The sequence below is a fragment of the Oncorhynchus mykiss genome, chromosome 19 (genome assembly GCF_013265735.2).
Source record: "Oncorhynchus mykiss isolate Arlee chromosome 19, USDA_OmykA_1.1, whole genome shotgun sequence".
Lineage (NCBI taxonomy): Eukaryota > Metazoa > Chordata > Actinopteri > Salmoniformes > Salmonidae > Oncorhynchus > Oncorhynchus mykiss.
In genome coordinates, this window is record NC_048583.1 from 48,701,796 (window position 1) to 48,725,416 (window position 23,621).

At 44.0% G+C, this 23,621-nt stretch overlaps 1 protein-coding gene across 2 annotated transcripts in view; it reads right to left on the reverse strand.

The window, feature by feature from the left end:
- Positions 1-23,621, reverse strand: part of LOC110498373 (rho guanine nucleotide exchange factor 10) — an 80,448-nt gene that overhangs the window by 2,792 nt on the left and 54,035 nt on the right. For both annotated transcript variants that reach the window (XM_036954986.1, XM_036954985.1), the window contains 7 exons: positions 23,427-23,527; positions 22,773-22,894; positions 22,501-22,587; positions 21,479-21,708; positions 19,918-20,075; positions 14,135-14,277; positions 7,442-7,616 (listed from right to left, as the gene is read on the reverse strand). In XM_036954986.1, the coding sequence (XP_036810881.1) occupies positions 7,442-7,616; positions 14,135-14,277; positions 19,918-20,075; positions 21,479-21,708; positions 22,501-22,587; positions 22,773-22,894; positions 23,427-23,527 (1,016 nt within the window). The remainder of the gene's footprint in view (positions 1-7,441; positions 7,617-14,134; positions 14,278-19,917; positions 20,076-21,478; positions 21,709-22,500; positions 22,588-22,772; positions 22,895-23,426; positions 23,528-23,621) is intronic.

Genomic DNA, 23,621 nt, shown 5'->3' on the forward strand with positions numbered 1-23,621 from the left:
CTTCCTCGTCACAAATAAATTCAGTATGAAATATCACTTGATACTGTAAACGCAGTAATTGTTAAGCTAACAGCACCCTTTAGAGGACGTGATAAATTGTGTTGTCTAGTGAACATTTAGTGACTTGTGTGGAACTTGGTACTTGTTAACATCATCCTCAATAAGCATTACTATGGCAACAAGCAGCATTGCAAAGAGTGAACAGAAAATGTCCAGAATACCCTTAACATGTTAAATGCCAATAATTGTTAATGCAAATGCATTTTGACAAAACCGTGATAACGGACGGAGTATGGTATGACTGCTTGAGAAAGTCTGTCAAGGCTCCAGTTGAGTGTGGCATTACCCATCATACACTGCAGTAAGAGCTGCGCAGCTAAATCCTCTCCCTCCCCCAGGGCTTTGGCCAAATCAGCCGCTGATCTCTCTGTCCGACCCCTAACTCCTCCAGAGATCACCCCTCTGAGGAACATCAGTCCTGAGTCTACAGTGCTACTCACCCAGCAGAGAACAGAGCAGCATAACCCATCGCCGCACATGTGCTTGTAATGAGGGCCCCCGGTTACCAGAAACACACACACTGGGGTGCATTTCTCAACATTCTCCTTTCATAATATTTGAAGTTTCCACCCATAGGCCAAACCAAAATAAACCTGAACCAGCATCAACACGGCCCGGGCCTGTTCCAGATCCCACACCAGAGGTCTGCTTTGATCTGCAATTATCCCCCACAACTAGCAAGTTGAATTACAGCAGGGGGTTCAGATAAAAAACATACAACCTACAGTACACTACACTGATATTACACTAGCAGTAGGGTGGGTTAGATATAAAACGCTGATCCTATCTCACTAAGAGATGGTTCATATCAGACCAAAGTCTGGAACCAGAGACAGAGAGGCTACAGCACTACAGTCTCTCTCTGTCTCCAGGCCTCTGTCTCCAGGCCTCTGTCTCCAGGCCTCTGTCTCCAGGCCTCTGTCTCCAGGCCTCTGTCTCCAGGCAGTCCCAGGGCCAACGTGGTGATGAAGGGGCTGGAGGTGTTGTTTCCTGGCTCTGCATGTTTATCCCTATTAGTGTCCACATGGCTGGGTATTTAGGTCAGGCCAGACAAAGCCACCGATTTGGACACTCCTCTCCTGCACTCACATCTTCTACACTCTTATGTAGAACCTAAAAGGGTTCTTCGGCTGTCCCAAATGGAGAACCATTTTTAAGAACCCTTTTTGGTTCCAGGTAGAACGCTTTTGGGTTCCTTTCTACAGAGGGTTCTATATGGAACCCAAAAGGGCTCTGCCTGGAACCAAAAAGGGTTATCCTATGTGGAAAGCCGAAGAACCCTTTTGGAACACTTTTTTTTAGAAGAGTGTTGGGCAGTGTTCGCAAACTCCGGTCCTAAAGTACCCCCAACAGTACATATTTTTTTGTTGTGGCCCCGGACAAGCACACCCGATTCTACTTGGCAACTAATCGTCAAGCCCTTGACAAGTTGAATCAGGTATTTTTGTCCGGGGCCACAACAAAAATGTGTGCTGTTGGGGCCAGGGGTTCTTGAGGACCAGAGTTGGGAAACACTGGTCTAGAGAACATCAAAGACACAGTGTGAGAACAAACTGTATTTGGAGGGTGGTTTTTGGAAGGTTTTCAGAACGTTTTTCCAAATTAAAAATCAACCAAACCCAACTCGGTAAAGGGTTAAGGAAGGGCAGAGGAGGTACTGTAAGTAATCACCAAAGCATGTGTTTGAATAATCACTGTGAAATTCAATTGGACATAACTAAAACCGAATTACAGCCAAAGAGACCACAGTTTTGCAAAATATCTGTGAGAAATTCCTCAGTGCAATCAAAGGATTTACAAGGAATCGTTCCAACATGAGCTAGCATGAGTAGAAGAACAACCCCACCTTGAACACTGAGAACATTTCACACTCAATCACTCTCAATTCTATGCCATCAACTGTGAACCCTCTCCGGCCACTGTGAACCCCCTCCGGCAACTGTGAACCCCTTGTCTGAACCTGTGTTTCCTGAGGTCTGCAATAGGGTCTCAGACAAAACTAATCAACACATTCTCACAGCTCTCTGCTGGATTTCTGAAACCCCCTAAATACACAAATAGTATGTAGTTATTCTGTCTGTGTTCCTGTAGTTTGTTGCCACAGTATGTCGGGGTACATCTGGAGTCACCTCTTTAGCCTGAACAATACTACTCAAGTATCTCAAGAATGTAGCGATGCAGAGAATATAAAGTCACTGCATCCATCACCCTCCACTCTAAACAGGTATTGATCGTCCCATCTTCTTTCAGCCAAACAGCTTGAATGGCACTACAGTCAGCAGGCTCTGCAGAAACAGCACATTCTCTGGCCTAGTCAATCAATCTGACAGCAGCTGCCAACAACTAAATAAGTGCCAAGGTGGAACATTGTGGAAAGCCAAACCCAGGCTTGCAGGGGCAAACAATACAACTCCCTCAACGGAGAGAAATCTGAACTTGCCCTGACAAATCACATGCACATGTTTAGCCAGTGCAGGCCGCCAGTTTAGACCGCCAGTTTAGACCGTGGTTGAAGAGAACCAGGTGAGGGTGATACAGCGGGGGTTGGATCAGTTGAATGGTCCACTGGAAGAGATGATAGAAGGAAAACAGAGTCCCATGACAGAGAGATACTGTAGATAGGACATTAACCCATCGCTGTTATCAGAGGAAGTCAGACCGTAATGTGATGTGCACACAGCCTTGGCCTAGAGGAGGAAGTATTTAAAGTCGCTGGTCCAAGGTCTCTCGTTCAGAGAAACTTCCTCTGTGGTTGATGCCTCTTATTAAGTAAATAAGTCATCCAGACAGGCTTATCATTCACATCTCTGTTAAAAGCCATTCTACTGCTCAACCTCAGAACTGGTTGGGCTGAGTTTCTCAGAAGGCTAGGTGTAGGGTAAGTTACTGACTGGACATTCAAAGCATGCTGTGCTGAATGAAAGTGTACTCTTGCTTTTCCACAAACAACCACAAAGTGATCCCTTAGGTTTATTCAAGACTTGACTAAATTGCCTATTCAAATATTGAAGCACTATTGAATATGCAACTAAAGCATGCATGATGGGACATATGCCAAGATTTAGTAAGGTTTACTGTGCAACGAAGCCATGATACAATGGTGTTGCCTGGCTACCCAAACTCATTGCTCTAGCCCATGGAAGTTATTTTCTTCTCCGCAATGAGTCTGGATCCGAGTAACTCCCCGGCGATTTCTAGAATGAAAATCCATTCTAGACTGTCCGATTGGTCCCATAAACCAATGGGTTGGGCCAGAGCCAGAACACATGTGGGTAAAGCAGCGTTTCAAAAATTATTTTTTGCTGTGATCCTCTGATTGGTTAGAGATTATCCAATCGCTGATGACTTTGTTCTGTACAACACCCCTTCATTTTGACATCAACACAAACAACTTAAATGATGGCAGTCTCAGACTGAAGTATGTAGCGAACGATAGATCAGAGGAAAAATTCAGTTTGAGTTGTCAGGCAAATTATGATGTCCCTTGCTGTAATGCAATACATTACATTAGACTGCTTAAATTAGTTATCAAATATTATGGAACTCCCATGTGTTGTACTTTGTTGTGGCTAGTAAGTATTTTATAGGTTTCCTGACACAAGCCAGATTGCAGGAGGTCGGCAATAGACACTAAAGACTGCTGAGAAAACTAGTTCACTTAAACACACATTGTCTCACAGCTCTCTGTCGGACTTCTGAAACCCTCTAAATACACAAATAGTATGTAGTCAGTCTGTCTGTCTGTGTTCCTGTAGTTTGTTCCCACAGTATGTAGGGGTGCATCTGGAGAGAGCAAAGTACAAAACCTTATGGTAATAATGGACGAGGCCACTAAAATACTCCACTATGTACACACAGTCTAGGGCTTATAAACAATGGGCAGAACTCAGATAATGATAGCACTGTTTATTACACTTTTAAAAGGAGACTGTGATGTGTTCCTGTAGGCTAGTCATTACTGGTGACCACAAAACACACACACACACACACACACACACACTGTAAAAACAATTTATCCATGGCAGAGTCCAGCTTGAAATAATTCAAATTGAAATCTAAACAGTCGACTGGACGGTATCTTCAAAATACTGTACAGGGTCAGAGAGGTAAAGTGGACAACTGTAACTAGCTGGATATAAACCCTTCATGACAACATCACAGGACAAACCTCCCAAAACCTTAAAACAACAAGGCTGGCTGGACAGTATTCCATTTACTACAGTAGAACTGATTATAGCAGGCTAACAGCTGCAACTGACAATATACAGGATCAACCCCCAAAAGTCTCATTTAAAAAATGGAGCTGTTGTAGTAATATTAAAGACCAGCTACAGATAGAAGAGAGATCATGACTAGTCCTCTATAGAACACTCACTATTCACAACACAGCTGTCTATGATGAAGATCCTCAGACTCTGGTCTGTTTGATTATTACATTCCCAACTATTTGACCCGTCGTGGTGATTGAGGCGAGCTTTACTACCAATGACGTCAAACAGAAGTTGTCACACAGATTGCTTAACATTTTGCCGCGTTCATTTGCTAGTCGGAACGAGAAAAACTCTTGACCTTTTCCACATTTTGTTACGTAACAGCCTTATTCTAAAATGCATTAAATGTTTTTTTCCTCTCATCAATCTACACACAATACCCCATAATGACAAAGCAAAAACAGGTTTTTAGACATTTTTGCAAATGTATATATATAAAAAATAAAAATAACTGGATTATTCAGACCCTTTACTCGGTACTTTGTTGAAGTTTTGGTAGTGATTACAGCCTCGAGTCTTCTTGGGAAGGATGCTACAAGCTTGGCACACATGTATTTGGGGAGTTTCCCCCATTCTTCTCTGCATATCATTCACCCATTCTTGCATATCATTGCATATCATCTCAAGCTCTGTCAGGTTGTATGTGGAGCGTCGCTGCACAGCTATTTTCAGTTCTCTCCAGAGATGTCCGATCGGATTCAAGTCAGGGCTCTGGTTGGGCCACTCAAAGACATCCAGAGACTTGTCCCAAAGCCACTCCTGCATTGTCTTGGCTGTGTGCTTAGGGTCGTTGTCCTGTTGTAAGATGAACCGTCACCCCAGTCTGAGGTCCTGAGCGCTCTGGAGCAGGTTTTCATCAAGGATCTCTCTGTACTTTGCTCCATTCATCTTTCCCCCGATCCTGACTAGTCTCCCAGTCCCTGCCGATAAAAAACATGCACACAGCATGATGCTGCCACCACAATGCTTCACCGTAGCGATGATGCCAGGTTTCCTCCAGACATGATGCTTGGCATTCAGGCCAAAGAGTTCAATCTTGGGTTCATCAGACCAGAGAATCTTGTTTCATGGTCAGAGTCCTTTAGGTGCATTTGGAAAACTCCAAGCGAGCTGTCATGTACCTTTTACTGAGGAGTGGCTTCCGTCTGGCCACTCTACCATAAATGCCTTATTGGTGGAGTGCTGTAGAGATGGTTGTCCTTCTGGACGGTTCGCCCATCTCCACAGAGGAACTCTGGAGCTCTGTCAGAGTGACCATCGGGTACTTGGTCACCTCCCTGACCAAGGCCCTTTCCCCCGATTGCTCAGTTTGACCAGGCAGCCAGGTCTAAAAAGGATTTCTTCCATTTTAAGAATGATGGAGGCCACTGTGTTCTTGAGGACCTTCAATGCTGCAGACATTTTTTGATACCCTGCCCCAGATCTGTGCCTCGACACAATCCTGTCTCAGAGCTAATTGGACAATTCCTTTGACCTCATGGCTTGGTTTTTGCTCTGACATGCACTGTCAACTGTGGGACCTTATATAGACAGGTGTGTGCCTTTCCAAATGATCTCCAATTAATTGAATTGACCAAAGGTGGACTCCAATCAAGTTGTTGAAACATCTCAAGGATGATCAATGGAAACAGGATGCACCTGAGCTCAATTTTGAGACACATAGCAAAGGGTCTGAATACTTATGTCAATAAGGTATTTCTGTATTTTATTTGCAATAAATTAGCAACATTTTTGAAAAACCTGTTTTCTCTTTGTCATTATGGGGAATTGTGTGTAGATTGATGAGAATTTTTATTTATTTAATCAATTTTAGAATAAGGCTGTAACGTAACAAAATGTGGAAAAAGTCAAGGGGTCTGAATACTTTCTGAATGCACTGTATCTATGCACACACCATGACTGTGATCTTATTACAGATATATCAAAGGGCTGCCTGGCTCAGTGACTTTGGAGAAAAACACACTCAAGTACATGACGACCTGACGACTGACTGTCAAATGTGATCCATTTCTACTTTCAGAGGACTGCTCTGTTCTTGCAAAAAAATTACCTGTTAATTGCCAGTCCACCATAAGGATCCAATCAATGACTTTGGAGGACACAAAGAGAACAAAATGACATGGGTACAGGTGGTTTGTGCAAACAGAGTTGAAAAGACTGCGTCTGTATTATAAATCACAGTACTGGAGGATGGAAACAGTGCTGCTGTATACTGATATCCTGAAGGTGAGGTTCACCTTTGAGTGTGTGGTGGGTGGTGTAGAGTGGGTATTTTTTTAGGATGCTATGATCTACTATGTTAGAGAAAATGTGTTTTTAGAGCTGGCAAAAATGTCTCTCATACTAGACTATATTGTGTAAAGCAGTGAACTTGTTCATACCTTGTGTTGACAGTGCTGTAAGATACATACAAGTGTGACATGATAATGATGTCTTACCAGCCAGTATGTTGTGTACAGGTATGGTAATGTTATCATGTATCTTACCAGCCAGTGTGTTGTGTACAGGTATGGTAATGTTATCATGCATCTATACAGCCAGTATGTTGTGTACAGGTGTGGTAATGTTATCATGTATCTTACCAGCCAGTATGTTGTGTACAGGTGTGGTAATGTTATCATGTATCTTACCAGCCAGTATGTTGTGTACAGGTATGGTAATGTTGTCATGTATCTTACCAGCCAGTATGTTGTGTACAGGTGTGGTAATGTTGTCATGTATCTTACCAGCCAGTATGTTGTGTACAGGTGTGGTAATGTTGTCATGTATCTTACCAGCCAGTATGTTGTGTACAGGTGTGGTAATGTTGTCATGTATCTTACCAGCCAGTATGTTGTGTACAGGTGTGGTAATGTTATCATGTATCTTACCAGCCAGTATGTTGTGTACAGGTATGGTAATGTTGTCATGTATCTTACCAGCCAGTATGTTGTGTACAGGTATGGTAATGTTGTCATGTATCTTACCAGCCAGTATGTTGTGTACAGGTGTGGTAATGTTATCATGTATCTTACCAGCCAGTATGTTGTGTACAGGTGTGGTAATGTTGTCATGTATCTTACCAGCCAGTATGTTGTGTACAGGTATGGTAATGTTGTCATGTATCTTACCAGCCAGTATGTTGTGTACAGGTGTAGCGATGTTGATGTCCTGTAGATCCTCCAGCGTCTCCGTGTGGAACAGTCTGAGGGTGGACCCAGAGCTGAAGGCTATCCAGATACCCACCCCAGCCACCACCATGTGGGATACCACCATGCCCTCCTCCTGGTGGGCCTCCAGCTGCCTCTGACAGGGGGAAGAGAGGAAGACAAGAAGAGGGGATATTATATACTGAATCGCTCAGTTCTTCAATTGCTTTGAGAGTAAACATTAGCATGTACACCACTTTGTCTTTAGAGTAGTGGGAAACAAACCCTACTGAGCCACCAATCAGAAACATGTTCTGTAACAATCTCAAATCAAAGGGTTTATCGTGAGCTTATGATCAGGAAATGCCTTTTTACGTGACAGTATATGTACACATCACTAAGGAGCGGCCATAAGGTACTATACAACGTTCTCAGTGGTTACAGAGGGTGGGGAACAGACAGGAGATCATCTGCACTGTTCGGTCTGAGCTGTGACAGCACACTGACACACTGACAGTACGCCTGCTAAGAGGCTGAGCCATGTACTGTACGTTAACATCCACCTCATTACTGACTCTTATGTAGGGAATGTTTTGAATTATCTACCATGTTACTCCAAGTGTCATAATCGTAAATGTCAGAGAGGTGGAAATAATGTTTTGATTTGCGGAATTGTTGGGCACAATAGCGACATCAGCCTTAGTCAAAACATGAACTCTGAGGAAAGTGGTGTCTGCTTCTCACAGTTTGACCTGCCTCTCCTTTGTTTTCCTTATTACGAAGCCAAATATGACTGAGGGCATTTTAGGTCAACATTCCCTGTCTCTGTTCTAATGGTATCAGTCAGAAAGAATATATATCGTGGATATTGTTGTTTTAAGTCATTTCACTGTGATTTTCTCAGCCCAGTACCTGAGAGGGACTTTTACTACAGGCATCAGCTGTGTGGCATGGGATCTCCCTCCTCAACCCTGTTAATGAAGAGAAACTCTACTTGGCCAAGAAGTCAGTCCATTCATGGCCTCACAGCAGGGTTCCAGTAGTGACAACAACAAGTTCAGGTAGGGTATGAGTGAACCTACGTAAACTTGAACCTTCCAGGTGACCTTTAACCTTCTCTGACATCTGACCCCTTTCTTTGTTTGTCTCTCCATCCCTTCTGCCTCTCTACCCATCTGTCTTCTTCCTCTTCACCTTAGTCTCTCCATCCCTCCTGCCCCTCTACCCATCTGTCTTCTTCCTCTTCACCTTAGTCTCTCCCACTCTTTCCCTTTTTGTCTGCCCCTCTCTCTCTCAACACTCCCTCTCTATCCACCACTCTTTCTCTCTCTCCATCACTCCTTCTATGCACCACTCTCTATCCACCACTCTCTCCCTCTCCATCACTCCCTCTCTATCCACCACTCTTTCTCTCTCTCCATCACTCCCTCTCTATCCACCACTCTCTCTCTATCACTCCCTCTCTATCCACCACTCTCTCTCTCCATCACTCCCTCTATGCACCACTCTCTCTCTCTCCATCACTCCCTCTCTATCCACCACTCTCTCTCTCTCCATCACTCCCTCTCTATCCACCACTCTCTCTCTCTCCATCACTCCCTCTCTCTCCACCACTCTTTCTCTCTCTCCATCACTCCCTCTATGCACCACTCTCTCTCTCCATCACTCCCTCTCTATACACCACTCCCTCTCTCTCCATCACTCCCTCTATGCACCACTCTCTCTCTCTCCATCACTCCCTCTCTCTCACCACTCTTTCTCTCTCTCCATCACTCCCTCTATGCACCACTCTCTCTCTCTCCATCACTCCCTCTCTCTCCACCACTCTTTCTCTCTCTCCATCACTCCCTCTATGCACCACTCTCTCTCTCTCCATCAGGCCCTCTCTATCCACCACTCTTTCTCTCTCTCCATCACTCCCTCTCTATCCACCACTCTCTCTCCAACACTCTTTTCCCATGTAGGTTCCAGGGTGTAAGCCTTGGGGAAAGACAGGCAGTTAATCCCGTAATGAGGTTAATGATGCTAACGGGATTATGAGTCACTGCATGCTGGAGGGAAAGCGGAGCGTTGCTATTCCAGGACGTGCAGCAGGTGCTGGTGAACCGGACTGTGGTGGGACAGATAGGGATCCCCACAAACGCTCCGGTCCTGGGGAGAGGAACCGAGGGGGACAAGGAGCAAGAGAGACCTCTCGCAGGTTCCACTATACCTCTCTAACATAATTAAACAAGAGCCAAGCCAAGTGCAGGTGACATCACAGATATTGGGCCAAACACAATTAGTTACCTAGAAACACGGAAAACTCAACCTCGTCTCAGAGCATTTCGTATTATTCTGTATTTATACTGAACAAAAATATAAACGCAACATGCAACAATTTCTACGTTTTTACTGAGTCACAGTTCAAATAAGGACATAACACACTTGGCAGCCAGGACCACCCACTGGGGAGCCAGGACCACCCACTGGGGAGCCAGGACTACCCACTGGGGAGCCAGGACCACCCACTGGGGAGCCAGGACCACTCACTGGGGAGCCAGGACCACCCACTGGGGAGCCAGGACCACCCACTGGGGAGCCAGGACCACCCACTGGGGAGCCAGGACTACCCACTGGGGAGCCAGGACCACCCACTGGGGAGCCAGGACCACCCACTGGGGAGCCAGGACCACCCACTGGGGAGCCAGGACCACCCACTGGGGAGCCAGGACCACCCACTGGGGAGCCAGGACTACCCACTGGGGAGCCAGGACCACCCACTGGGGAGCCAGGACCACCCACTGGGGAGCCAGGCCCAGCCAATCAGAATGAGTTTCCCCCCACAAAAGGGCTTTATTACAGACAGGAATACCCCACCCCCACTCAGACGATCCCGCAGGTGAAGAAGCCGGATGTGAAGATCCTGGGCTGGCGTGGTTGCCTGTGGCCCGAAGCTGTGTGGCCGGTTGGTCGTACTGTCAAATTGTCTAAAACAACGTTGGAGGCAGCTTATGGTAGAGAAATGAACATTCAATTCTCTTGCAACTGCTCTGCTGGACATTCCTGCAGTCAGCATGCCAATTGCATGCTGCCTCCAAACTTGAGACATCTGTGACATTGTGTTGTGTGACAAAACTGCACATTTTGAAGTGGCCTTTTAGGTGCACCTGTGTAATGATCATGCTGTTTAATCAGCTTCTTGATATGCCACACCTGTCAGGTTGATGGATTATCTTGGCATAAGATAAATATTTACTAACAGAAATGTAAAAAAAACAATGGTGCAGAAAATGAGACCAATAAGCTTTTTGTATGGAACATTTCTGGGATTTCTATTTTAACTCGTGAAACATAAGACCAACACTTTACATGTTGCCTTTATATTTTTGTTCCATGTAAATTCGAGACACTTACAATAGAAGTCGGAAGTTTACATACATTTAGGTTGGAGTCATTAAAACTCGTTTTTCAACCACTCCACAAATGTCATTTTACCAACAATTGTTTACAGACAGAGTATTTCACATCTAATTCACTGCATCACAATTCCAGTTGGTCAGAAGTTTACATAGATTAAGTTGACTGTGCCTTTAAACAGCTTTGGAAAATCCACAGAAATTGTGTCAGGACTTTAGAAGCTTCTGATAGGTTAATTGACATCATTTGAGTCAAATGGAGGTGTTCCTGTGGATGTATTTCAAGGCCTACCTTCAAAATCAGTGCCTCTTTGCTTGACATCATGGGAAAATCAAGAAGTAAGCCAAGACCTCAGAAAAAAAATTGTAGACCTTCACAAGTCTGGTCATCCTTGGGAGCAATTTCCAAATTCCTGAAGGTACCACGTTCATCTGTACAAACAATAGTACGCAACTATAAACACCATGGGACCACGCAGCTGTCATACCCCTCAGGAAGGAGATGCATTCTGTCTCCTAGAGATGAACGTACTTTGGTGTGAAAAGTAAAAATCAATCCCAGAACAACAGCAAAGGACCTTGTGAAGATGCTGGAGGAAACGGGTACAAAAGTATCTATATCCACAGTAAAATTTGTTCTATATCGACATAATAAAGGCCGCTCAGCAAGGAAGAAGACACTACAAAACCACCATAAAAAAGCCAGACTACGGTTTGCAACTGCACATGGGGACAAACATCGTACTTTTTGGAGAAATGTCCTCTGGTCTGATGAAACAAAAATAGAACTGTTTGGCCATAATGACCATCATTATGTTTGGAGGAAAAAGGGGGAGGCTTGCAAGCCGAAGAACACCATTCCAACTGTGAATAACGGGGTGGTAGCATCATGTTGTGGGGTTGCTTTGCTGCAGGTGGGACTGGTACACTTCACAAAATAGATGGCATCATAAGATAGGAAAATTATGTGGATATATTGAAGCAACATCAAGACATCAGTCAGGAAGTTAAAGCTCGGTCGCAAATGGGTCTTCCAAAATGGACAATGACCCCAAGCATACTTCCAAAGTTGTGGCAAAATAGCTTAAGGACAACAAAGTCAAGGTATTGAAGTGGCCATCATAAAGCCCTGACCTCAATGCTATAGAACATTGGTTGGCAGAACTGAAAAGGCGTGTGTGAAAACCTGACTCAGTTACACCAGCTCTGTCAGAAGAAATGGGCCAAAATTCACCCAACTTATTGTGGGAAGCTTGATGAAGGCTACCCGAAACGTTTAACCCAAGTTAAACAATTTAAAGGCAATGCTACCAAATCCTAATTGAGTGTATGTAAACTTCTGACCCACTGGGAATGTGTTGAAAGAAAGAAAAGCTGAAATAAATAATTCTCTCTACTATTATTCTGACATTTCACATTCTTAAAATAAAGTGGCGATCCAGCTTTCATTTCTCCTAAGACAGGACATTTTTACAAGGATTAAATGTCAGGAATTGTGAAAAACTGAGTTTAATTGTATTTGGCTAAGGTGTCTGTTAACTTTCGACTTCAACAGTAGTATGATTTGTTATGTTTCGTATGGTATGTATTAATTTGTGGATGTCCATCACCCATTTCGGATGATATTTTACGCATTACAAATTTGAAAAACGTTCTATATGTTACGAATTTGCAAAACATATGATATGTTATGAATTCTAGCCAAGTGGTTAACGTTAGTTAGCTGGCTAACGTTAGCTAGGCTAGGGGTTAGGGTTTATTAAGGTTAGGGTTAGGTTTAGGAGTTGGGTTAAGGTTAGGGTTAGGGAATGGTTAGCTAACATGCTAAGTAGTTGAGAAGTTGCTAATTAGCTAAAATGCTGAAGTTGTCCGTGATGAGGTTTGAACTCGCAGCCTTTGGGTTGCTAAACGTTTGCGTTATACGCCCACCCATGTTCTTACCTGACTTGCCTAGTCAAATAAAAGGTTAAATAAATGTAAAAAGTAAGTGGGAGAACCCTCTCTGCAGCACTCCACCATCAGGCCTTTATGGTAGAGTGGCCAGACAGAAGCCACTCCTCAGTTAAAGGCACATGACAGCCCGCTTGGAGACCAAGATAAACATGATTCTCTGATGAAACCAAGATTGAACTCTTTGGCCTGAATCCCTACGGTGAAGCATGGTGGTGGGGATGTTGTTTAGAGGCAGGGAATGGGAGACTAATCAGGATCGAGGAAAATAATAACAGTGCAAAGTACAGAGAGATCCTTGATGAAAACCTGCTCAGGATCTCAGGATCTTGTCCAACAGGACAACGACCCTAAGCACACAGCCAAGACAACACAGGAGTGGCTTCGGGACAAGTCTGGGAATGTCCTTGAATTGCCCAGCAGGAGCAGACTTGAACCCGATCTAACATCTCTGGAGAGACCTGAAAATAGCTGTGCAGCGACGCTCCCCATCCAACCTGACAGAGCTTGAGAGGATCTGCAGAGAAGAATGGGAGAAACTCCCCAAATACAGGTGTGCCAAGCTTGTAGCGTCATACCCAAGAAGACTTGCAGCTGTAATCGCTGCCAAAGGTGCTTTAACAAAATACTGAGTAAAGGGTCTGAATACTTACAGTATGTAAATATGATATCTGTTTTTCATTTTTAGCACATTTTCAAAAATGTCTAAAAACCTGTTTTAGCTTTGTCATTATGGGATATTGTGTGTAGATTGATGAGGGGGAAAACAATTGAATCCATTTTAGAATAGGCCTGTAACGTAACAAAATGTGGAAAAAGTCAAGGGGTCTGAATACTTTCCGAATGCAATGTAGGTAGAGATATGGGATCAGAGCATGACAATGTTCTATTTCACACCGAGGCTTGGTGGTTAGAGGGGAGTGTCGGAAAGATTATTCAAATTGAGAGAGGAATTGTTGTCATTCCCAATGGATGTAAAAAAAAAAACTGACTTGGTTGACTTTCTGTGTAATGAAAAACAAGTGTCTCCTTGCCTATGTAACAGACATATTTGGGAAACAGAACAAACTGAACGCAAGCGTGCAGGGGAAAAACCAACAAATTCTATAGATGAGTGATCGAATCAGCTAAATCCGTTTGACTGTGAAATTGGCCATTTATAAGATATTATAGATGGGAAAGATACAGTACCTCTGACGTGTGTGTGTGTGTGTGTGTGTGTATATATATATTCATGGGACCCATCTTCCAGATCAAAGGTTATGAGACAAAGAGGGGGGCAGGGATCCAGTGGGATAAAGAGATGAGCTAGAGATGGGTTAGATACCTCCACAGTGTGTGTGGTAGTGCTGATGATGAAGACTTGTCCTCCAGAGGAAGCCCAGACATGTTCCTCCACAGCTAGTATGGCCTTCACTGGCAGAACCCCCAGCTTCAGCACCTTAGGAGAGTCTGGATTCCACGAGCCATCTGAAACACAAGCATACGCATACATTTCATACACATCTACTACAAGCGCTATACAGTGGCAGATCACTACGAATCTGGAAGAACCAAAAACTAAAGTGAATCAACTATCACTATGCAAGAATATTAATGTATTTGTTAGATATGGTCATTCAGATTATGCATGCATTAGCTGCAGAAAACCCCTCTAAAATGTCCTCTGCATTTCTGATCCTCATAATAATGCTGGAGAGACCATTGATGATTTCACAGGTTTCACAATTAATATAGATGGACTGAGAGTCGTTAGTCGTCTGTAGAGCCAACCCACACACCTCCTACATACTGCTGCCTGCTTACTGCTACAGAGCCCAGGAGACACCTCTGAAAACCCAACACTGGGAACTGAACAACCCACACTGGGTACATTATAAATACAGCCAACACATTTCTCTGCAACGTTCATCTTTCTCCCTAAGTTTAGAACCCGATTGCAACAGATCAAGAACATGTAACCGATGTGAAATGGCTAGCTAGTTAGCGGGGTGCGTGCTAATAGCGTTTCAATCGGTGACGTCACTCGCTCTGGGACCTTGAAGTAGTTGTTCCCCTTGCTCTGCAAGGGAGGCGGCTTTTGTGGAGCGATGGGTAACGATGCTTTGTGGGAGGCAGTTGTAGATGTGTGCAGAGGGTCCCTGGTTCGAGGCGAGGGACAGAAGCTATACTGTTACAAACACAAAAGTGTAGAGAGAAATTGTAGGATTAAATCCTTAAACCATATTCAAGGAGCTCTGAAGTACTCTAAATAAGGAGTTAATTTCCTCCAGAGCCAATCTACTACAGGAAACATCAGAGGACTCACCAATTGTGTTTGTTTAAGGGAACTGACAAAGGCAGCTATTGAAAGGTGCGGAGCCATACAGGGAGGAGTGGGGAGACTCATTCTGGGGTATAGTAATTACTAGGGAAGTAAGGGGCTAGGGTGGATTAAAGAGGGAAGTAAGGGGCTAGGGTGGATTAAAGATACTACTTTGTGTAATAATCCCTGTGTGTGTGTGTGTGTGTGTGTGTGTGTGTGTGTGTGTGTGTGTGTGTGTGTGTGTGTGTGTGTGTGTGTGTGTGTGCGCGTGCACGAGGACAGAGCAATTGAGAGAGAAATGCTAAAGTGTACAGGACTGAAACTGCATGTGTTTAAACATCCTTCTCCCTCCCAGTCAGCCTTACGTAATCTTCCTCTCCTCGGCTGCAGCGTGTCAACAAAACCAATTCTTTCACATTCCATTATGTCAATATGACTTCTTAGGAACATCCAATCAGACTGCAGTATGTGTGTGTGTCAGAATATATATACACACACACACACACACACACACACACACACACACACACACACACACATCCCATACTGAAAGACATGCTGCCAAAAAGATAACAAAAAGACAAAGAGTTTAAGGCATGAAACCTCGCACCACGGTAACACGAAACCTCGCACCACGGTAACACGAAACCTCGCACCACGGTAACATGAAACCTCGCACCACGGTAACACGAAACCTCGCACCACGGTAACACGAAACCTCGCACTACGATAACATGAAACCTCGCACTATGATAACATGAAACCTTGCACTATGATAACAACAATGTCAACATAATATACAGTAGGCAAAGATGTTTCATGCCATGTCCTTATTCCCTGACTGGATGGTGGTGGCATGCAGTGCAGTCTATGCTGAGCCCTTCACACACATATACAATGAGAAGAACAAGTGTGCAGAATAGGGCTGGCTGGGGGTTCAGATAGGGCTGTGCCTACTGCAGAATAGGGCTGGCTGGGGGTTCAGATAGGGCTGTGCCTACTGCAGTGTGACAACACCTACCACAATCACTCTGCCACAGGCAGGCAGGGTACAGTCCCAGCAGGGCTAAACATGTGGAACTCAAGCTGTGGAACTGTGGCAATACAGATAGTGCCATATACAGTTGAAGTCGGAAGTTTACATACACCTTAGCCAAGTACATTTCAACTAAGTTTTTCACAATTCCTGACATTTAATCCTAGTACAAATTCCCTGTCTTAGGTCAGTTAGGATCACCACTTTATTTTAAGAATGTGAAATGTCAGAATAATGATTTATTTAGGCTTTTATTTCTTTCATCACATTCCCAGTGGGTCAGAAGTTTACATACACTCAATTAGTATTTGGTAGCATTGCCTTTAAATTGTTTAACTTGGGTCAAATGTTTCAGGTAGCCTTCCACAAGCTTCCCACAATAAGTTGGGTGAATTTTGGCCCATTCCTCCTGACAGAGCTGGTGTAACTGAGTCAGGTTTGTAGGCCTCCTTGCTCGCACACACTTTTTCAGTTCTGCCAGCAAATTTTCTATAGGATTGAGGTCAGGGCTTTGTGATGGCCACTTCAATACCTTGACTTTGTTGTCCTTAAGCCATTTTGCCACAACTTTGGAAGTATGCTTGGGGTCATTGTCCATTTGGAAGACCCATTTGCGAACCAAGCTTTAACTTCCTGACTGATGTCTTGAGATGTTGCTTCAATACATCCACATAATATTCCTACCTCATGATGCCATCTATTTTGTGAAGTGCACCAGTCCCTCCTGCAGCAAAGCATCCCCACAACATGATGCTGCCACCCCTGCTCTTCACGGTTGGGATGGTGTTCTTCAGCTTGGAAGCCTCCCCCTTTTTCCTCCAAACAAAACGATGGTCATTATGGCCAAACAGTTCTATTTTTGTTTCATCAGACCAGAGGACATTTCACTGATTTCTGGTTCTGGCTGATTTCTGGCTGATTTCTTTAGATTTTCCCATGATGTCAAGCGAAGAGGCACTGAGTTTGAAGGTAGGCCTTAATCATGACGTAATTTTTGTGAATTTTCCAAGCTGTTTAAAGGCACAGTCAACTTAATGTATGTAAACATCTGACCCACTGGAATTGTGATACAGTGAATTATAAGTGAAATAATCTGTCTGTAAACAATTGTTGGAAAAATGACTTGTGTCATGCACCAAGTAGATGTCCTAACCGACTTGCCAAAACTATAGTTAATAACAAGAAATGTGTGGAGTGGTTGAAAAACAAGTTTTAATGACTCCAACCTAAGTGTATGTAAACTTCGACTTCATCTGTACTATATGAGTCTGCAGCTTTGTAACTCGACCATGCGGTGTCATTTTGCTGTATTACTATGTCTTTCCACTGACCTAATGATGATGGCATTATCAATGTGAAAGGATTTATTTTTCAAAACACATTTCATGACTGAAATGACAGTTTTATATGTAGGCTTATACTCGGGGGTTACTTCTGGTTCTTCTTCTTCTTCTTCTGGTTCTGCTCTGCTGCTGTTCTTTTCAAATGGAAATGGGATCCTAATATACACAGTGTACAAAACCTTAGGAACAAATATTCCATGACATAGACTGACCAGGTAAATCCAGGTGATGTCACCTGTTAAATCCACTTCAAATCAGTGTAGATGAAGGGGAGGAGACAGGTTAAAGAATGATTTTTAAACCAGTGAGACATTTGAGACATTGATTGTGTATGTGTGCCATTCAGAGGGTGAATAGGCAAGACAAAAGATTTAAGAGCCTTTGAACGGGGTAGGTGCCTGGCGCCCAGGTTTGAGTGTGTCAAGAACTGCAATGCAGTGTTCACCATGGTCCACCACCCAAAGGACATCCAGCCAACATGACACAACTGTGGGAAGCATTGGAATCAACATGGGGCAGCATCCCTGTGGAACGCTTTCAACACCCTGTAGAGTCCATGCCCTGACAAATTGAGGCTGTTCTGAGGACAAAAGGGGGTGCAACTAAATATTAGGAAAGTGTTCCTAATGTTTTTTACACTCAGTGTAAATGCTTATAGCGTCTGTGAGCCCACTCAATCTGACAAAAGCACTGGAAGAGCAATAGCTAGGACGTAGATGCACAGGTTTCACCACTGAAGCTAGGATGATTCATCATTTCAAGCTTGAGCTGGGACACAAACACTTTTCTGTCACTCATGTAGAAGAACAAGTATGCAAATGAAATAACACTTTAAAATGGGCATTCATAACTACAGTGTATCTCCATCTCTTCTCTCAGCGACAGCATTAAGGGAGACTAAAAATAGCTGAGGACAGGGCTGTCACCAACTCGGACTATCCATTCAGTCAAACCAAAGGCAATATTCCTGATATATCCCGACAAGTCCATTGAATTGCACAATAATCTGCTGCATGGAGAACAAAGGAATCAGCATCTGATGTTTAGCGTAAAGAAGTTACATGAAAACAGTGCCATTCTGTTAAACAGAGACAGATAGCATTGCAACATCCCCTTCCAGGCTTTACTGAGCTGGCTGAGGATCAGGAGAATACTTTCCCTTCTTACTTTTCCGTCTAGCAGATACAGGTATATCTTCTATCCCTCTATCCTCTACCCCTCTCTCACAGAGCATGATATGATACTGCCTGCACGGTTGTTGGACGGAATGCAGATTACCTCAACCTGGATTTGGAACAGGGATTTTCTACACTTTTCCATCTTAAAACATCCAGATATGTAAATTAATACTCTGATGGTGACTTAGCTGGGAAATGTAAGAATAAAACCACCAGGCATTTAATTATCTCTGAACTGAACAGCTGGAAATGACCAACTGGGACCACAGAGAACCAGTGTGATGCCGAGCAGGCACCAACACCAACATGGAGACAGACAGATCTTCAAGGCACTGAGAAAATGGATAACTACAGTGTATCCTAATTTTTTCTCTGATTCTGGTTTTAAAACATCAATAACTTTCCTAGAGCGATGAGTCATGATGAGACTCGGAAAGCTGCGTGTCATACCGATGCAGATGGTGTAATTAATTAACAACATAGCTAGCTCTTGGCAATGGTAGCCTCTCACCATCATGTCTTAAATGTGGTCATGTTGCGGTCACTAAATGCACTTTACTCCTTCAAAAACAAGTGTTTTCATACTATGAGAGAGAAAGAGACTCAGACAAGCACTGGCAGAGAGAGAGAAAGGGAACGAAAGAGCAGGGGAGAGAGCTAGTACTGTGTGTCTGACAGTGTGCTAGCTCTGTTAGGATATTAAATAGGTCAGCACTAACTAGTAGATTAGCGACATCTCCCAGGCAACCAGGCCAGGCTCAATGGCAACAGACCGTTGTGAGACCTCGTACAGCCAGCCAGCCTCAGAGAGAGAGGGAGGCCCAGGCCTTGGAGCAGAGTTAATACACTGGACACACTGGTGATTCAACCTGGAAGCCACAGGGACTGGGTCAACACACACACTTAACAGCCTCTCTGTCTGCCCAGCAACCTAATAACACACCATTTCCCCTCAACTGAGAAAAGGTCAGGAGAGGCTGAATGGCTGAATCTGTTCCTCTTTTCAAGTTTATTGGTTGGACTGAATGCACAGTAGCAAGCAAAAGTTCTCTTTTTCTGACCATTTCAAATAAACACAGAACGCCTACCTGGATATAAAACAAACGCACCTATTAATTCAAATAAATTCAGATTTTGTGTTCAGTTAAGCCAATTTAGCTAGTACCATTGTATAGTATACCTATTTAAATTTAACGTAACAAAAATAAACTGTTGAGACAGACAGACAGTCTTCAGAACAGGCCTCACCTTGTGCTCTGGAGTAGATGGTGACTGAGCCGTTCACTAGGCCAGTGTATAAACACTGCTTCTTGTGTACCAGGCTGGTCACGGTAGACTTGTCTGGGGTGAAGAAATGTTGTAGACGGACCTTCTTGGATCTCTGGCTGCTCTTATAGACTATGATGCTACAGAGGAAGACAAGCGACAGGAAAATTAAATATGATCATGTTCTCTTTTTACGTTACAGCCTTATTCTAAAATGGATTAAATTGTTTTTAGAAATGTTTAGAAAAGTATTCAGACGCTTTAATCAGTACATTGTTGAAGTACCTTTGGCAGCGATTACAGCCTTGAGTCTTCTTGTGTATGACGCTACAAGCTTGGCACACCTGTATTTGTGGAGTTTCTCTGTAGGTCCTCTCAAGCGTTGTAAGGTTGGTTGGGGAGTTTCTCTGGTCTCTGGTTTTCTGGTCTCTCAGGTCGCAGGTCTCTCCAGAGATTTTCGATCTCTCTGTACTTTGCTCCGTTCATCTTTCCCTCAAACCTGACTAGCCTCCCAGTCCTTGCTGCTGAAAACATTCACACAGCATGATGCTGCCAGGTGTGACGCTTGGCATTCAGATCAAAGAGTTCAACCTTGGTTTCATCAGACCAGACCACCTTTAGGTGCCTCTTGGCAAACTCCAAGCGAGCTGTCATGCCATTTACTGAGGAGTGGCTTCCGTCTGGCCACTCTACCATAAAGGCCTGATTGGTGGAGTGCTGCAGAGATGGTTGTCCTTCTGGAAGGTTCTCCCATCTCCAAAGAGGAACTCTGGAGCTCTGTCAGAGTGACCATCGGGTACTTGGTCACCTCCCTGACCAAGGCCCTTTCCCCCGATTGCTCAGTTTGACCAGGCAGCCAGGTCTAAGAAGGATTTCTTCCATTTTAAGAATGATGGAGGCCACTGTGTTCTTGAGGACCTTCAATGCAGCATAAATGTTTTGGTACCCTTCCCAGATCTGTGCCTCGATACAAGCCTGTCTCAGAGCACTACAGACAATTCCTTCAACCTCATGGCTTGGTTTTTGCACTGACATGCACTGTCAACTGTGGGACCTTATATAGTCCGGTGTGTGCCTTTCCAAATCATGTCCAATCAATTGAATTTACCACAGGTAGACCCCAGTTAAGTTGTAGAAACATCTCAATGATGATCAATGGAAACAGGATGCACCTGAGCTCAATTACGAGTCTCATAGCAAAGGGTCTGAATACTTATGTAAATAAGGTAGCTGTTTTTTTATTTATTTTTATACATTTGCATTAAAAAAAAATTTTAGCTTTGAAATTATTGGGTATTATTTTGTGTAGATTGTTGAGGAAAAACATTTACTTTATCCATTTTAGAATAAGGCTGTAACGTAACAACATTTGGAAAAATTCAAGAGGTCTGAATACTTTCCGATTGCACCGCATGAGGAAATTATAATACAATCAAATCAGTTGATTTATTTTGATACCTGTGTATTGCAGTTGAGGTGAAGACCAGTTGTAGGCTTACAGTAAGTTTGTTAATTAGGCTTGTGGATGTAAACCCACACATACCTGCCCTCCTCCATGCCCAGACAGACCGTGGGGGCATCACTGGTCTTCCCTGCTGAGGAGTGATTATTTTCGGGGTTCCCCTCCCCGTTCTCCTTGGTCCTCTGCTCCATGGGTACGTACGCCATACACAGGATCCGTGACTCAACATTGAAGCACTCTGTCACTTTGGGGCTGGAGTTTTGCATGGCTACGATGGCTATCTGACCCATCTGGTTGGTGCAGCTCGCCACCTGAACAGGGATAGGAGTAGTAACATTTAGGAGTTTTTCCTTACCACATGACCTGACCAGGAAAGATTCCATGCCCTAGCTAGGAAATAAAAGCCTTTTACAGAGCAACAATCACAACAACAACTGTTACAATGCTTCTAACCACTCCAGCAGAAAGCCGCACAGCTGACTGACCAGGAGGAGCTTAAAGAGGGACAGAATGGCCCTCTCAATCCAGGCCAACAGTGAGTCATTTACAATGGGAACAGTCCATCACTGGAGGACATTGGGAGTCAAAGTATTTTGAATGTTTTATCGCTGTCTGAAGTAAATAGACACAGCTAAGAGGCACTAAACTGATTCATACAGTAAACATATCACTGGTTCAGAATTACAGCTCATGAATGAAAGGGCCTCTGTTCAATTATTCATATAAATCTCAGTGTGAGTGGAAGAAAGCTTTTTTATAGCTGATGATGAGTAAGATGTCTACTCTCAACACTTGGCTCTGGCTAGACGCATAAGCGACAGTATGTATCGATTGTTATATGGCAGGGTAGCCTAGTGGTTAGAGCGTTGGACTAGTAACCGAAAGGTTTCAAGATCAAATCCCCGAGCTGACAAGGTAAAAATATGTCGTTCTGCCCCTGAACAAGGCAGTTAACCCACTGTTCCTAGGCCGTCATTGAAAATAAGAATTTTTCTTAACTGACTTGCCTAGTTAAATAAAGGTAAAATACAATGAAGCACATGGGTGTCCCATACTGCACAAAGGTATATGTTTTAGAAAATTAAACCTCCAGGTGTCCTTACCCACACACAGCCGTGTCCCAGAGCAGGGGTGTCTGCTGTGCTCTCTATGTTGATGTGGGGCTCGGGGTTATGGACCGCACACTCCACCTGACACAGACAGAGGGAACAGACACAGTTTTCACATCACATGTGTATGGAGTTTGTAGTAATTTCCTACATGGCATTGTAACAAATGATTCATGCAGCCATGGGATGTGGACTCGGTACATGGAGCCATTAACTTTGCCCACGGCTCAGAGAGAAGGAGGCCGTGTGGGGGAGCGGAGGCCCACCTTGAACTCCTGTAGTTTGGACATGACCACAGGCATCTGCCTGAGCAGGAGAGGATGTTTCTGCTTCTTGATCTGGTTACCATCATCCTCTGCAAAGAACCAGCCCTGCAGGTTGTCCTCCTCTGTTAACACACACACACACACACACCCACACACACCCACACACACCCACACACACCCACACACACACAGTTTGAGTGACAAGTCCATACCATCATTTCATTTTTAAAGAAGAACACTATGTCCAGTGTGGAGCGATCCTAAATTCTAACCGGTAAATTTTTCCAAATATGTTACAGAACACCTGATTCTATAATCTATACACCAGATCCAGGCTTTATAATTTAATGATCCATTTTACAGAGGGGACCACAGAACTGGAAAAGTGAATTTGAACTAATGATATTCACTCACTAAACATGGATTTTTAAATAGCCATTGCTATGCAATGGAAGTGAGCCACGAAGCCAGGGGCAGTTTGAACATTTCCAAGGGGAAAAAGGGCAGAGAGGCTGTCCCTCTGCATACACCTACGACAGTAGGAACTGCAATGTGACAGAGACAGTGGAGACAAGCAATAGGAACACAAGGTATCCAACGTCCACAGACAGAGCATTGGGTCTGTGATTGTGACTGAGGCCAGGTTAGACATACCCAGAGCAAGCTTGGCCATCTGCAGGTTACTGATCCATGACTGTTTGATGGCAGGAGAGAACGTATTGAACACTGCACTGAAGTATGTGGGCCTGCCAGATCTGCCCAGAGGAGAGAGAGAGAGAGAGAGAGAGGGAGGGGCAGAGAGAGAGAGAGAGAGAGGGGGGGGGCAGAGAGAGAGAGAGAGAGAGAGAG